Raw genomic sequence first — 17,068 nt, 5'->3', positions numbered from 1 at the left:
AGCATCAAAGGAATGGCACATAGAGACAGTTAACACACACACACACACACACACACACACACACACACACACACACACACACACATTTACAGTGACCCAATAACTTAATATGGATTTATTTTCAGTTGTGCAAAGAAGCCAAAGTACCTGTCCAAACACATGCGGGGGGAACATGCAAACCCTGCAGCCACCATCAAAACTCACTGCCAGACTCCTTCACCTGGCCGCCCCATGTTCCTCTCTTTAGGTAAAGCTGAAACAGCATGTATGTAACAAAGCATCGTTGGACCATATCTTTAATTGAAAATGACATTTGGCCTCATATATGTATATGTGAGGTCTTTTATATCAGAATAGTCACAGAGGGATCAGCCTCATTCAGCATCAGCCACAGTTTCAGTGTGTTGACACACACACACTGCATGTTTGAAGCTGACAGTCTCTTTCCTCCAAAATTTAACATGAATCATCAAAAGACTTTTGTCTCTGCAGACATTTTTATGCGCTGTGACAGGAAGAAAGCAGCTGAAGCAACGATGACAGTCTTTTTTTTTTTTTTTTTTTGTACTTTGAGAAACTCTTTATTTGCTTGCTTGTCTTTTTCTGTCTGGTTTAGCAAAAAAATAGGAACCCTGCTCTGTGCTAATGTAGCATTAAATCTTGAGTCACTCTCAAGTGTCCTGCCATTAAGAAAGTAAATGATGTGCTCACCCTGCTGTGAAAGGACACAAGGATGTATACCTCTTTTTGCTATAGTTATGTAAGTTTTATTAGTCAGTGCAAGTCAAAGGAGAAGATGGCCCGCCGTGCGTCATCCAGTGCCAACACTGACGAATGTAATGTCTGCGGCTGCTTGCTTTCATGTCCCTCATTTCAGGCCAGGTCAGGAACCATCTGGCTGAGATGGTTCCATGCTTCGGCATGGCTCCGCTCTCAGTGTTTAATAAAGTGCCTTTAATAGTTGGATGCTCTCTGGCAGCTTGGTGGAGACTCGCTGAAACCTCAGAGGAAGCTGTAACCAGGCAACTGAAGCAGGCTGTCATCTTTTCTTCCATCCAAGAAAACGGAAGGTCAAATGCAGGGGCCAGGTCCTAAATTGTCAGGGCAAGACTGCAGAGATGAAGGAGTTGCTTGTCCAGCTTTTGTAAGAGTATGTCTCTGTCTGTTTATCCATCCATCCACCCATCCATCCATCCGTTGCTCAGAAATACTTTTGAAGGATAACATTTGTGTAATTGAAATCCAGCTCATGAACTTGCTGTCGTGGATTCACTCGTGTTATGATGTCCAAAACTCGTAAACAGATAAAGCCGGTGGGGCTAGATTAACTGAAATAAACCCTCCCTTGCAGATCTGACGAGTGAGGAAGCACCTGACACGAGGCGGAAACATTACGGCAATTTGATAGTAAGATAAGAGAACAAGAAAATATTGACAGAGCTGATCTACCATGTTTGACCTGTAAATGAGCTACCTGGCTGTTCCAGTGTATCCTAGATGCTAGCATGTCACATAACGTGATTATCTCGACTCAATCCGACTCGAAGTCTGGCCCTGTGGATTCGCTAAGTGTTTGTTTCCGGCTGACTTTCATTTCATACTGCACTAATTCGCCCAAAGCCTGCCTGCAATGGGTAACAATGTAAAATGGCGTGATTTAGGCTGGCGCTCATTGTGGAGTGGCTCTGTAGCACGTCAGCACCTCCGGCAGCTCGGCTCCTTTGTTCCAGACCAAATGAAAACTGCCACTTAACTCGGTGGCGCTGAAATAGGGCAGACAGGTGAGAGAAGGGAAATAATGAAGAAAAGGGGGAATTTGCAATGCGTAAAGGTTGACTCAGGCCAAAGAAGTGGAAGTGCACAGTCAATTATGCTGACAAGGGCCCGAGAGAGCTCTCCTCAGGGCTAAACTGCTTTTGGTAAACAGCCTGGATGCAGAGCAGGATTTTCTTTCTGTCAGGTGTGATAACATCTTGCACCTGACCTCCTGACATACCACCGAAGCCACGAGCAAGCAAAGACTTTCACCTTTCCCTTCTGGGTTCATCCATCTTTCTCTTGACTACAAAGGAAGACATATATTTCCCCGCCAGACTCATATTGATCTCTCTTACTTCTTCTCTTCTCTCCATGCCTTTCAGCATGTGTTTCTCCAAACATAGCACTAATTTATTTAACACTACGCATGTGGAAAATTTGTTGTCGTCTCCGATCCCGACATTAAATAATGCACACAAAGGCTGCACACTGCTGTTGACCTCAGAAAGATTTTGAAATATTTAATGTTTGGAAGTAGGGTTAACTTTGTACACTATACATACATATAAACATATTCATACATATTGTACAATCACACAATGTGGAGCAAGCGCTCTCTGACACACACGTGAGCTTCATCGTGGCACTGTGCCTTCAATGAGTTAAAGACAATCAATTAGCATGGAGATCTGCGTTTCTCAGCCTCGCTCCTTTGACGTTTTTTCTCTGCCCCCACACATCTGATTCAAATCAAAGGATCATCATAAAACTCCGCATGACACAGACACCGCCCTGCTCATTTGAATCTGGTAAACTGGAGCAGAGAAAAGTCTAAAGCATGCAGGGAATGAACCGAGAACCGAGGTTAGTAACTGCTGATACAGATGATCAAACCTGCGAGATAATAAGAAATAGAAAAAAATATATTCTGTGTTGTAACAAAAGAACAATATAAATGTCGAATAAGAAAAAAAAAATCCAACACAAGCATTTACACTGCAGACGAAGTAAACATTTTGATGCATTTAAACTCCACAGATGCTATGCTACAAGGTGTCCTTCATTGCAGACCACACCGTAAGCTATAACTGTGCCATATGATATATATACAGCTGTGGAAACCTGCTATGACAAAATCTGTTTCTGACACTTTCATTTAGTTTTATTGCAGTTGATATCTGGTCGTTGTATGGCACATCTTCTGAGGAACACCGTCCCGCACACAGTAAGCATATATATATATATACTGTACATATATATATATATATATATATATATATATATATATATATATATCTTTATATTTATATATATATATATACATATACATATATATATATATATATATATATATATATATATATATATATATATATATATATATATATATATATATATATTCACTGGGTTGCAGACGGATCTTGGCGGACAGCATGGAATGTACACAGCTCTTGCCAAGGTTCTCTGTGAAAGATCATTACACCAATGGTGGTGAATTTAGGTAATAAGAAACGCATTAGGACGATGCTAGTAAAGCGGCTGAATGAACGCCTAGAGCCACATTTAAAGCACTAATGTTCCCTCCTCCAGTTGGGTAATAAGCTACTCTGTTGATAATCATTAACACATGGCAGTGCACAATCCCTTAATATTTCCATCAATACTACTAACATGAACGACGAAACTGAAAGGGGCATTTTGCTGAGCCCCAAAGCTTTCCGGCCCTGCAATAGTCTCTGCTTGTTCACCACATTTACAAAAGGTAAAAGTGTTAAAAAAAAAAAAAAAAAAAAAAAAAAACCTAAACAGTTGTTAGTCTTTTAAAACTGACCTCTGCCTGCTATAAAGAGAACACATAATATGTGTACACCAGATTAAATGATCTCCCCTCATTTGTGTGTCTACAGTACAGAGGAAATAAGCTTTCTGGACATTTGCTGCAAATGTACTCATATCATACAAAGTGTCTTCCGGTGTTCTCAGACACTTAAACATGGCCAACCTTTGGACTATCATTTTGTTATCTACTTCCTCTTGCATGTGGACTCACGCTGAATCGAGGGCACTGCCGGTTAAGTGTCTCCAGCTCGCTCCCTCCTGACCGCTACAGTGAGGTTTATAACATTGTAAATGTCAGCCTCACTTTAGCGTACAACAAAGCAAGACGAGCTCTGAAGGATGACGCAATGAAGACTGAAGAACTGATGCCATGGGTTTCTCTGCCTCTCGCTCAAAAAAACAAAAAAAAAACAAAAACCTTGATGTTAAGTGTTGTTGCTGACCGATCCGTTGCTCAGGAACGAGCCCTTGGTGACCTCCGTGCTGACGGTGGAGAGCGGGACGTTCTCGTACCTCTCCGCCACCCTCCAGCAGCGGCAGCGCAGCAGGGTGGACTTGAGCTGCTTCTGGAAGTTGCTGTTGAGGAAGCCGTAGATGATGGGGTTGATGCAGGTGGACATCATGGCCGTCAGGTGGCAGAAGGAGAAGATGACGTCGTGGCCGCAGAACGGGATGGCCTCGTGGTTCCAGTCGAACACCGTGTTGAAAACGTTGAGGGGCAGCCAGGAGAGGGCGAAGGCCACCACGATGGAGACCAGCATGATGTTGATCCTGGTGGCGCCCCTGTTCTTCTGAGCGGTGTTCCTGCCGCGCTCCACCATGTCCTTCCTCCTCCGGAGGCGAAGGTAGACGTGCAGGTAACAGACCAAGATGAGGATGAGAGGGAGGAAGTACTGGAAGATGAGCAGGGAGGTGGTGTAAGCCCGCCGGGCGTGAACCGAGGGCCACACCTCCATGCAGACCAGATGCTCGTTGACCGGGAACGGCATGCTCATGTTGTGGAAAGGCAAGGTAAGTACATTGTACAGGAAGAAAGGCACAGAGATCAGGCAGGCCACTATCCAGGTGACAGCCACTGCGAGGTAGGACTGGCCCACCATCGGCTTCCATCCGGTCGGGTGGACGATGAGCTGGTAACGCTCCATGGCGATGAGGACGAGGGAGAAGATGGAGACAGTAACTGACATGCACTGGACGAAGGGCGTGAGCTTGCACAGGGTGTCTCCCAGGATCCAGCGGTCCATCAGCGTGTAGATAATCGTGACTGGCAGGCATATAATACCCATGAGAACGTCTGAACAAGACAAATTGACGATGAAGATGTTAGTCACGTTCTGCATCTCCTTGTGCCTCGTGATCACGAACACCAGACAGGAGTTCCCGATGAGACCCACCGCCATAACCGTACTGTAAGCAATGATGAGGAAAGTGGTGCCGCTGACAGACAGCGAGCAGTCCTCCGTGGCGTTCCACAGCATTTCCCTCCTCAGGGCTTGGTTGTGATTGGTGTTGGGCTGCAGCTCCATGGTGTGTTTTTTTTTTTTTTTTTTTTTTTTTCTGGGCTCACTTCAAAGGAAGATGACTAATTGGACTAATTTGTCTTGTCACACCTGCTGTAATTAGTTCATGAATAATATTTGCATTTCTAAAAAACAGTTTGCTCCTCAGTCCTTAATCTCTGGTGGCCTTTACAGCAGTCTTCATTTGCAGCCTGAAAAAAAAAAAAAAAAAAAAAAAAATAACAGAGATAAAATACATGTGAAGTGAGTTTTGAAAATTACAAAATGTTCCACTTATTAGGGGTTGGGTTATCACTGACACTGAAAAATGGCTTCTTTGAAATCCAAAGGTGGTGGATGACTTTGTATATTTTTCACTGAAGCTGTAGTCAAACATGAAAGTAGAATTTTACTCGAGAAAAAGCGTGAAAGCACAAGAGAATACTAGTAGCTCTGAAAAGATCACTTTCATCTGCTGTTCCTGTTCTTTGAGTAACTATTTGTCAAACATTTCTCATAAATGATTAATAAGATAATGGACAGGAGAGTCTTGTTGCTCTGAATCTGCACCGTCCTCAGTGTAATCTTGTTCACTTTCATCTACTTGGCTACAAATGCTCCCTCTTACAGGCATTACATTCAGTAGACACCATCTCCTATTATTCAAATCCACCACTCTTATCTTCTTCTATTACCTTCTTTTTTGAAGTTTACATCATCTTATATCTTTTGTACCAGAAACGCACATGACTCAGATCCAAAGTGAACATCTTTTTGTGTACTTTTGTCCTTTAAATTCAGTCCCGAGGTTGAAAACACCCATAGTGACGTAAAAAGGCAAAGAAAATCAAAGGATAATCTACAAATCCTTCAGATGTTATTGCGAATGCAATTTGAAGCAAAGTAGTTCTGCAATTTCAGTAGAATGACAATGAAATGAGTAAAACTTATGGAATTGCATTTACTGTAAAATAAAGAAACTATGAGGAACTTGGGCTGAAGGGGCCTTTCTGCGTGAAGTTGCATGTTCCTCCTGGACATGTGTTTTTATTTTAGGCACTCCAGTTTTCTCCCACAATCAAAAAAAACTTGCATTTGATGTTAACCGTTTACAGTAAATCCCCTTATGTGAACGTGAATGCGTGTGAATGTCTGTGTTGGCCCGTGATGGACTGGCGACGGGCCCAGGGTGTAACCTGCCTTCGCCCATTGTTAGCTATAAGTGGCTCCAGCTCCCTGACACAATACAGTACAGTGGTATAGAAGACAGATGGATGACTAAAGAAAGCCAAAGGAAACGAGTGACGGGACATTAATCACCCAGTACAGGTATCTGGCATCAGTGATGAAGGAGGAACAACAATTGACCTTTACTTGTTGACAAAACTGACATAATCCTCGCATAGCGACGTCCTAATAAGTACCCCAAGCTGATTTTCTGTCTGCGAGACAAGACTTCAAATTTGCAGCAGTCATGCTTTGTCATTCCACAAGTGTCGTTTTGCTGCTGCAATTCACAGTAGTCCAATTTCACCTTTGCACACACTGTCTGTGGATTCTTTATTACAAAAACTGAAACTTATGAAGGGAATAATTACTATCTTTACGCAGATATCATGAGGCTTGCAAGCGGAATGCGGATTCTTGATGTCTTCGAGAGCGGGCTCAAAGAATGAATCATACGCTGATGGAACATCATTAAAAAAACTGCACAGACACAGATTTTTGTGGTGTCGCTATGATGGCATGCTGATTTAAATTTCCATCACAATAACACTGATAATGGATACTCCCTCAGAGACAATTGCTGCCTCTTTTCCTTTCTTCCCCTTTTGACAGTGAGAATTTATTTCCTTTTAGCCCACGAAAGAACTGACACCTTGCATTGTCAGTGAACATTCACAGTTGCTTCTGATGTGCATGTGGTCGTCCTTCCAGTCTCCAGCCAATTAAAATACATCAGAGATGCAATTGCATCACACCAAGAGTAAGACCATCTGACGCGTGTGTGTGCGTGACCGTGTGAGTGTGTGTGTGTGTGTGTGTGTGTGTGTGTGTGTGTGTGTGTGTGTGTGTGTGTGTACGTCCATAAAAGTCTACACGCAGCAGTGAGAACTGTACCGATTAACAGAAATGTTTAGCCTATCGGCTCAATTTCTCGCAAATTACTTTGGGGACATGTCCACGGAAAACTCAAATAACACTGCAGGATTTGGGAGCTTTATCATTTTCAGTCCAGGGCTCGATAATAATTATAAATGAGGCTAGGTAACACCCAAGCGCTGATGGCAATCTCTCGTATGAGCCCTAATGTGCTCTCAGACTGTGGAGTTTCATCTTCTGTGATTAGGAAGGCCACAGTACGAATTTGTAACAAAGATGAAAAGTTCAGGCATGAGGAATGTGCAGCGATTCCACATGCATACCTCCGCGGCACATCCTATTTTCTGTTTTGGATAAATAACCCTGTCCTCGGTGTCAACATGACTGAATCTGGGTAGATTCCTAGATATGTGGCCTGCCGTCTGGCAGCCTTGACGCAGATTATTTATGGCAGGATTTTGGACACTTCAAGTGATGCACCGCCTTGTGTTAAGACTGCTGGCAGAACAGTCAAAGCAATGTATGAAGGGAAGAGGGGAATCATTTAAAGGCTGACATTGGATGTCCTCCATAATGTGCAAATTACACTGATTATGAACAGATAGCACACAGGAAAACAGTCTGCAGAAACATTTACAATATAGGTTGAATGAGGAAAACTGCAAAAGGTATATAAAAATTATAGCTGATGGGTATTTGACTCAGAAAAAAAAGAGTACATTTCCTTTTCTCTCAACAGCAGCTCTGTTGTCACCTCGTTATAAAAAATATTAAAAATTGAAAAACACTTGTCACAGGCAGCAGTGGATGAAACAGAATGCGATTAAAAAAAAAAGTGTTAATGCATGAGTATCTTACACTCCGTCTGTGCAGCCGTCCTGGAGAGTGTGTGTCTGCAGCCGTGCGTCCTCTCTGGAGCCGATCCGAGCCGGACTGATCCGAGCCGGACTGAGCTGAGCCGGACTGAGCTGAGCCGGTCTCCCTCCGCTCCGGACTCCGGACAGGTACCGGGAGTCTCCACGGCGCGGACGCGCTCCTGTGCGGTCAGAGATCCATCATTCATTCCCGCCTCATTACACTTTTTTGCATCTGGTAGAGACTAGAATTTGGCAAGTGGCAAATAAATCCTATCAGTGTGGGTAAATTAACCATGCAGAATGCAAATGTTCAGTGCATTAAAGCCACTTTTGCGCGCCGCGGAAGCTTGAAGGGTAAAATATTATAGGCAAAAAAAAAAAAAAAAAAAAAGAGAGTCATAATTAAAGCTTTGTCGTTGCATGCCATGAGAAAGAAATAGACAGCCCTCTGTAGAGAATACAACTACTTACTTTCAGGCAAACCAACACCCACAGGAGACTTTCACGCTGGCACAGGGAGACGCATTTCAATTAGCCGTCAAATTGTTTCTTACCGAATATTATTTCCTTCTGGCACCTCTGTCGCAGGTGAGACGCGGAGTTTTTGTCTTTTTCTTTCTTTTCTTCTCTTTTCTCTTTCTTCTCAGTGGAGCTGCTGGTGGCAGGCGTCCAGCCCGGAGCTCCGATAGCGGCTGAGATATCTCTTAAAGCGACCTTATGCCTCAGACTCCGGCGGAGACTGACTGGGAACATCTTACATAATAACTTCTTCGCGCCTCGCACGCACGCACGCACGCACGCACAGAGGACGCGCGCGCCAAATGCGCGCACCCACTCGGGGCCCCAACGGGGGAATGGGAGTTATTTGATATTTGTGGCTGCGCGCGCTCGTCTTTTCACGCACCTGAATAAACAGGAAGGTGTCGCGGAGCGGCGGGAGACGCTTCTCTTGGATGAGCCTCGTCTGGAGTGACACGCTGAGCTTCCTCCTCATCATCACACAACTTTCATATATCTCGGATGAGAAATCGCTGCAATAACCGGTAATATATTCCAATCCGAGCAGAGGCAGCGCAGAGTTTAAATATCCTATAGGGAGGACCGAATAGCATTCATGCACACAACAGCATTCCTGACAATACAGAACTTCGTCCTTCTCATTCCACGTTTTGAATCAAAAAACGGACCTAAGATTTGCAAATGTTATGGTTCTCGTTAGAATATAAAAAACAACAACTCATAGGACTGCAGTAAATGCTTCAATAAGCTACTTTCTGCTTCATGTTTGTTGAGCATTTCATTATTATTGAACAATAGCTGCAGCTCTAATACCAAAGCATATTAATGAAAACTGCACATATGAGAATCAATGATCATTGTACGATGTAGAAAATTAAGATTTGTAGTCAGGTTACAAAAAAGTACCCTAAATTGCACTTTCTGGACACATTCTATGTGTCTTAAGCCCATTAGGACACTTATTTTCATTACATATGTATAATCTTATAGGTTATCACAACACATCGTACAACTGCCCGCAAATTCATGTAGTTTCATGAAATTATAGACCTCTTAGAAATGATTCTAGAACACGCTAACATTTCACACCTCACACATTGTGGAACTTTCACACATTCTGGCGTCCTGAAGCCCTCACTGTGACGGCTTCTGGACCACTTCAGCGTGTGATAGTTTTAGAACATATTCTAAAACTATTAAACCATCACACGTTCTACATTTCTCACCCATTCCCAGAGTGCTCTCACGAGTTCTAATACTCTCACACGTTGCATAATTCTCACACGTTTTAGGACTTGAACACGTTATAAAACTCCTATCAGTTCTGTAATCCCATCAAATTGCAGAATTCACATATTCTAGGACACTCGCTCATTCTAGAACGCTCTTACTTTTAACAGCTCATCCATTTTTAAACCATTCACAAATTCTAGAACCCTTTCACAAGTTCGTTCCAGAACCCTCACAAATTCTAGAAGTCTTACAAATTCATACGACACACAGAGTTCTGAAAATAATCATGATTCCTGCTGCAAACTGTGACTGTCATGAATAAATCTGTGTGAATTTCAAGAAGAAGTGTGGGAGCTGCCAGATGTGGTCGCCTGATAAAAGGTTAAAACAGGCGGCATTTCCACAGTGCATATGCTAAACATATAACGATACAGTTTCTCCACATATTTAATTTTTTTGTATCTATCAGGGACACTGATGTTAAAGTAAAGAGGCGATTCAGTGTTTAAGTCAGACGTTTTTTTGTGCAATGTCCAATTTTAGAAATCCCGCAACTCCTGCTTATCTGAAAAAGTTGCACAACTGGCTGGTCATCTGCTCTAATATTGATGGGCAGGTGGAAATGTAAATAAATACATAATAAACCACGTGGAGTCACTTGTCTGATAAATGCTTAGCTGTGGAAAAACAGACATAAAGGGGTTTATAATGAGAACAAAGACTTTCGTCATTGCCCTGCTGCAGAATCAATCTGGAACTGATCGAAATGTAATCATCTAAAGTGCATGAAACTTCGGCACTGACGTGTGCATGTTTTCCTGCTGCCAAATTTAACTTCATGCTATATACGGCCGTATATTCTGGAAAAGCCATAAACTGACGTCGCTATCAGTTGTGGAGACCATTAAGCGGCACTTAAATCTGCAGCGGAATATGAACCAGAGCAGTCCGACCGAACCGTGCTCCCCTTACATAATCCTCCCCGTCCAAACCAAACCGGCCGCGGTATCCTCACTCTCAAAGATCCCAATTCAAATCTCTCTGCAGCTAACACCTCCAACTATTTTAAAACCCTTTTTCTTTGCACCTCCCTTGCTTGTGCAACAGATTGTTAACGGCTTCTTCACACTGTCCCCCACACACTCCCGCTCGGAGTGGAGGCAGTTTGAGAGAACGGTAATAGCTGTTTGTCTGAGAGGCAGCGTGGTGAAATGACTTGCCGCCGCCACCAACAGCTCTGTGGGTGTTTACTTGACACGGAGACACAAGTGTCAAGCCTTTCGAGACAACAAAATCTATGCACACGTTTTTTTTTTTTTTTTTGAAGGAGAAGCGGGAAGAAGCCCTGAAAAAGTTCTGGTCGAGATTCGTTGCAGGTCTGCTTGGTTTTTGCCTCCAAATGAAAAACTATTCATTGTATTCAGACACAGAATGAAAGCAGCCCCTCTTCCCAATGCAATCAGCGCTACTGTCACTCACGGTTAGATTTTCTTCTCTGGACGGGTGTTGTGTTGAAAGAGAGAGAGAGAGAGAGACGGAAACAAGCATGTCTTACATGTCTAGACAGCTGAACTCAAGACATGAAATTGTGTTTTTGACAGTTTGTCCACCCATTTCATATAACTGATAGGTGACAACTGGAGTCGGTATGAGAATTTTTTGCGAAGTTTGAAACGTCTGGAATAAAAAAAAACATGTGGAAGGAGGCATTCTTTTCACATGTAAAGATTTCAGCCACAGGAGACCAAATATAGACGAGTTTTGTTTTCATACGACATGATAAGCTAGAAGAAGAACATTTGACATTTTCAAACATTTTCTAAATGTAATGTGAAATATTTGACTGTTCTTTGATCATCTGTTTTATTTGGCACATGCTATCTGAAGTTTGAGCTCTCCACCTGCTGCTCATCTACAACACGACGTGACTTTGGTTGAAATCTCTTCATATTTGGAGTCAAAAACAGAGGCGTGCGTTACATAAGGTTTTTCTACCAGCGGCTCCTGTGGGGAAACTGTTAATATTTCTTTGTGTGAGACTGAAGTTCTCTGTTTCATTACCATTGAATCGGTCCCCTGCTGCTGCCCCACAATATTCATGTTTAATAGCATCCAGGAAGCCATACGTTTGTGTGCAAAACCTGTTCTGTATGATTTATTTGTGTTGACAGGAGCTCTCATTTTATCAGACTTTTAATATCCTCCGCTGTGCAGCAGGGCTTCAAAATTCAACAGGGTGTAACAGTAGTGTGCCAAAACAAAGAAATAAAGGCTTTTGTTTGCCGCGCACTTGGTTCCGTTGTGTTTTCAAGACAGCTGGGAGGTGAAAATATTTGGTAAAGATGAAGAAAGAAGAAAACCACAGCGTGTTGTTAAAATGCCACTTTGTGCAGATTGAATATCCATCCATCATTTATACGCTTGGTTCCAACTTAAAATCGGGGGGGGGGGGGTGCTGGAGCCGGAGACCATGGGCAACGGCAAAATACACCCCACACTGGTCGCCTGTCCATCACAGGGAAAAAAACAAAAACAAAAACACTTTAGGACAAACAACTACACACACTCACGTTCACACCTACAAACAACCAGTGAAAATGAAATAAATGTCTTTGGGCTTTTGGAGAAATACAGAAATAAAACAGCAATATGAAAATTTACATTTCTACTAAAAGCACAAATAAGGTTGATACATAAATAAGGAATTAAAATAAATTACTTTATATATCAAACCCCAAACTGTAATAAATCAATAGGACCTGCAGCACAGTGTGTTGGTGCCTCCTCCATTCAGCACGTGTGATTTACTGTAAATGATTCAAGTAGCACGGAGAATCCTGACAATCCTTTCATGTGGTTGGTGTGTGTGAGCGGGGAAACCTGGGGACCGGGCCCAGGAGGGAGCAGGCACACTGTTTGCTCTGTGCCGATAACCGTGTCTATTGAAAGTGACAGTGATGTGGAATTTTCACATGAGCTTTCGCCAAATTAGGTCAAGGCCCGTCTGCTCTGCAATCATTATATTGTCATGTTTACAGCTCGGCTTTAATGTGTGCACACGGAGACGAGAACAGAAAGATTTACACTCACTCATCGGCGCTCTGGGAGCGTCACTCTGAGACAACTTTGTTTACCGCCGCATATATTAGTTAGCATATCCACAGCCATATGTCAGACCATAATAAGGACGCTTATGTCTACGTATGCATAAGTGTCATCAATACATCATGGAAGGAAGCCACATTTGCATGTGTCTCTCAGACATTTTCATATATTTTCATGACGGGGGTTTTTATGAGACATTTTTATTTATTCCTGGATTTTGCTTTTATGTGAATTTACATCTTGGAGCTGTTTTGCTATTCATCAGAAAAAACATTGAACCGGCAGTGAAACATTTGCCAACATAAATGAAAAACCCCACAAATGCAAACGCTGATGCTTAAATGTGTAGGGAGGCATATGGATGTGACTCTGGAGTTAAACTCATTGGCATCTTAACTGATCACAGTGCATGACATTAGTATGCTGGAGGTGCACCTCCCAGCTAATTATGTCTGTATAGAAGGGTGTGTGAGTGTGTGTATATATGTGTGCATGTGAAACAGAAGAGAAACTAGTCCAATATCCATCTAACTGCTAAGTTATCTTTCTTCACAGCAGTATCTTCCTCGTGCCACAATATCCTTGCCTCCCAGCAGCAAGTCGTGGTGGTCTGGGTTTTTTTGGGGTTTTTTTTAAAGTACAGCTACAGGAGACAGTGAAAGTGAAGAGCTTCTGGGACCACAGAGGGAGGATAACAAGGCCAGGTATTTCATTTTAGCTGACGCGTCTTTTTCTGTGTATACAGCCTATATATAGGGCAAATGAGGCAAAGTTTAGCAGAAAACGGGACTGAGAGGAAGAGGTCTGCAGGGCTGAGCTGCCCTTCATCACATCACAAGGCGCTCAGAGCACATGACTGCACTTTAACTGACGTTTTTACATCAGTGTGGTTGAAAAAAACAAACAAACAAAACAACCAACAATTAACCAGTGACTACAACTCACCTCATCCCTGTTCTGAATACTAGAATAACTGGGTGTAGTAATATTCCTCTTTTTTTAAAGTGCATGCATGCATGTGTGTGTGTGAGTGTGTGTGTATGCTCTGAATCATTAGCCTGATGAAAGATCCGTTTCTTCTTTAGCTTTATCGTTCAGACGGTCGGCCAAACGTCTTTCAGCTCTCTTTGATATGATGCAGGGTTCAGAATTGAATCAATAGCTCTGAAATTGCCCATTCTGAGAGGCATGGAGGGAATTCCACGCCACAGTGTTTCAGCATGCTTCAAAGCTGGTGTGACTTTTTTTGTCCTGATGAATTAGATTTTATCTGCAAACACACGGTCCCTGCTCCAGTGTTCGATTCTTTTTTCCAGACCACACTTCCAAATGGTTTGTTCATTGCCTGGATTTTCATTCATAAACTACAGTCTGTCTTTCATACTCCTGATAAATGACAACATTGACTGATTTCTACCATACAGATCATATTTGTACAATCTCATTCTGTGATTAAACATATATATATTCTCACGGTAAGCGTGCACAGCGTCGCAGCGGTAATGATGTTTTGGAAACTTCTTTTCATCAAACACTCCTTGATCAGGTTGAATTTTCCGGTGCGATTCATCACATGCAAAGAGACATTTATTAAAAATCCATGCAAATTGCCACTTGTACTTATTTCTCAGTGCTTTTTAAAACCTGCAAGGCTCTCGAAAATATTTTCATGTTTGGACAGAATAACATGAAGCGCTCCAGTAGCAGCAGCCCCGGCAGTAGAAGTTAGACAGCAATGCCCAATCCAGGTCTTATGAGCCATTATCCTGCATGTGTTAATGTTTCCCTCCTCTAACGAGTATCTCATTACCAGACCTTCTCCAGAGCTCAATAACACACTCATTAGCACTGGGCATCACTAATGTTTCAATGTTTAAATAAAACATCGTGTCTGCATTGTGTAATTCATCATCTGAGGTCTTCTGCAAAAGATTAAAAATCAAGGACTGAAACAGGCTGTTCTTATGACTCATATATCAACCTGAATTTCACACAAGGTCATACTGTTGCTCTCTGTTTTCCACTTTCTTTATTCCCTCGCTCTGAAGGACCACCTTTTCCTCTCCGTCGTAATTCCCCTTCTTGACCTACTGCGACCGACCGACGCCCCTCCTTCCACTGGGTCGCACACCTGCAGCAGATTACCTTTGTGCGGTGATCCTCACTATTGCTTGCTCTCGTTTGCATTTCCATATAAAACAACCATCTTCTAGGAAACCACCGGCGAATGTAATCTGCCTGCTTTTTTTGCGCATTGCTTACAAAACCCCGTCAGACCTCTGACACGCTCCCCCCTGCCGGATTACATCGCTTCTCTTACATGTGTCCCGCGCTGAAGTGATCCTTGACACCGTCACTGCAACACACTTCTTATAAATCCCTGGAAGCTTTAAATAACCCCGGCCAAGAACAAATGCCACAAAGCCGCAGGTACCCGGAGATGACAAACGACCCCCATCGGTGGTACAGGTCACATGTGACACGGCGCTCACCCCGACCTTCTCTTAAAATATGACTTTTGGAACAGCAGACACTGGTGAGCACAGCGTCCTATAAAATGCCGGCGGTCAATGTTCCAGCCATTCATGTTCTCACCTGGACTGTGACAAATTCACGTGTTTATGTATGTTTATATGAACTGTGTCAGATATTTGCCAATGAAGTGCAGCAAGCATCCAGCTCTGCGAACTTTCAGCTCATTATTTCGTTTTTCCTTTCAGTGCTGCACTGAGATGAGATTGTAGCAGAGGTTCAGTAGTGGAGTTTACATGTTCTCTCTGAGTTTTTTTCTGGATTAGCTGATTAGAGGTGGAAATTAAAGAGAAAAAAAAACGTATTTAATCACTTAAGTGCAAGTTTTAATGTAATTTATCAACTAAGCTATACATTCCACGTTACTGCAGGTGAAAACACCCTCTCTATAGGATGCTACAGCTGACATTCCACTGGCTGTCCTGCCAAACATGCAGTGCGGATTGAGAAGCATGTCATGTATGTACTTTTCAATGCTGAAAGCAAATGGACTTAGAGGCACAGGTGCCGGCATAGTTTCGACCTCTTATCTCGCTTTTAAGCAGACAAGCATTTACCTCCTCTATAGGAGAACGGCTCGCGCAAAAATGTGTTGTCTGATGCGATCATTAAAGAAAAAAGCCCACATGCCTTTTAGAAACTGTAGGTGGTGGAAATGGAAAACTAACACAAGACTGGAAGTTGCATAATCGTCCTGCTGCATGTTACACCATCGTGTTCACTCTCCTGTTGGCGGCCAGCAACGCACTGTAAGGTTAACAGTGTCAGTTCAATTTAAAACCAGTACTGTGTTCAATATAACTATTAGAGTGGATTCAAACAAGCTTCTGTCTCCTATACCAGACAACTCGACAAGTGAGACACAGACAGCCGCCATGTTAAATCTGTCTCCGGAATTAAAAATTATAATCAACAAATAGTTCCTTTTTCCAGTTAATGGAAGAATAACAGTCGTTTCAAACACATTTGATAAAGGCATCAATCAACATTAATCAAAATAACCGTAATTGGTTTTATTCCATGGTAAAAATGTCAAATGCATGTTGATTAAAATGTAGAGAATGTGGGAGACATTCTCAGCTATGATTTATGTTATTGGTAGTAAGGATGAAATCTTAGCATCCAGCGAATGAGCCACCCCCGTTCCATGCTCACCTGATCCAGTTAAAGGTTGTGGGAAGTGGAACCTCTCCCAAATGGCATTGGGCAAACAGCACTGAACCGCTGTATTCACACATTATTAATAGCCTGGCATTCAGTCAGTCCTCGCAATGCCGTGGCCACTGCACGCCTCCGCTCTCTGCAGGGAGCCTCAATCAAATTGTTCTTTTAATTGTCAATAAGTGTTTCTGTAGAGTTATGGATCAGCTCCTATTTCCTTGAAAACAAAAGGGTATTGATCTGAAAAGATGCTAGAAAGCAGTTTTATCTTCGTTTTTGTTGGAGCAGAGCCAGCTGTATAGTTTAAAGCATGTGAGATTGGTAAAACCTTGGAGTTTAATCTTGTTTATTCACTCAAAGTATCTCACTATTCCTTTAAACTTTGTCATCACACCACATTTTTCTTCTATATTGAAACTGGATGTGAGGCAAAATGATGAAAATGGATTCCAGTTTCAGTAC

The 17,068-nt window shown here is 42.5% G+C and overlaps 1 protein-coding gene across 1 annotated transcript; it reads right to left on the bottom strand.

The window, feature by feature from the left end:
- Positions 1 to 3,553: 3,553 nt before the first annotated feature.
- npy8br (neuropeptide Y receptor Y8b) lies at positions 3,554 to 8,781 on the bottom strand. Its single transcript, XM_030105449.1, has 3 exons — positions 8,611 to 8,781; positions 8,058 to 8,235; positions 3,554 to 5,308 (listed from the first exon to the last, which is right to left on the bottom strand). The coding sequence occupies exon 3, from the start codon at positions 5,121 to 5,123 to the stop codon at positions 4,023 to 4,025; it is 1,101 nt and encodes a 366-aa protein (XP_029961309.1). The 5' UTR covers positions 5,124 to 5,308; positions 8,058 to 8,235; positions 8,611 to 8,781; the 3' UTR covers positions 3,554 to 4,022.
- Positions 8,782 to 17,068: the final 8,287 nt, after the last annotated feature.

The sequence above is a fragment of the Salarias fasciatus genome, chromosome 12 (genome assembly GCF_902148845.1).
Source record: "Salarias fasciatus chromosome 12, fSalaFa1.1, whole genome shotgun sequence".
In the NCBI taxonomy this organism is placed as follows: domain Eukaryota; kingdom Metazoa; phylum Chordata; class Actinopteri; order Blenniiformes; family Blenniidae; genus Salarias; species Salarias fasciatus.
Note: the sequence above shows the minus strand (reverse complement) of the source record. Positions and strands in the feature narration are given on the sequence as shown.

Excerpts from the sequence above, each read along its gene's own strand:
- npy8br (XM_030105449.1), bottom strand. The coding sequence starts at position 5,123 with ATGGAGCTGCAGCCCAACACCAATCACAACCAAGCCCTGAGGAGGGAA.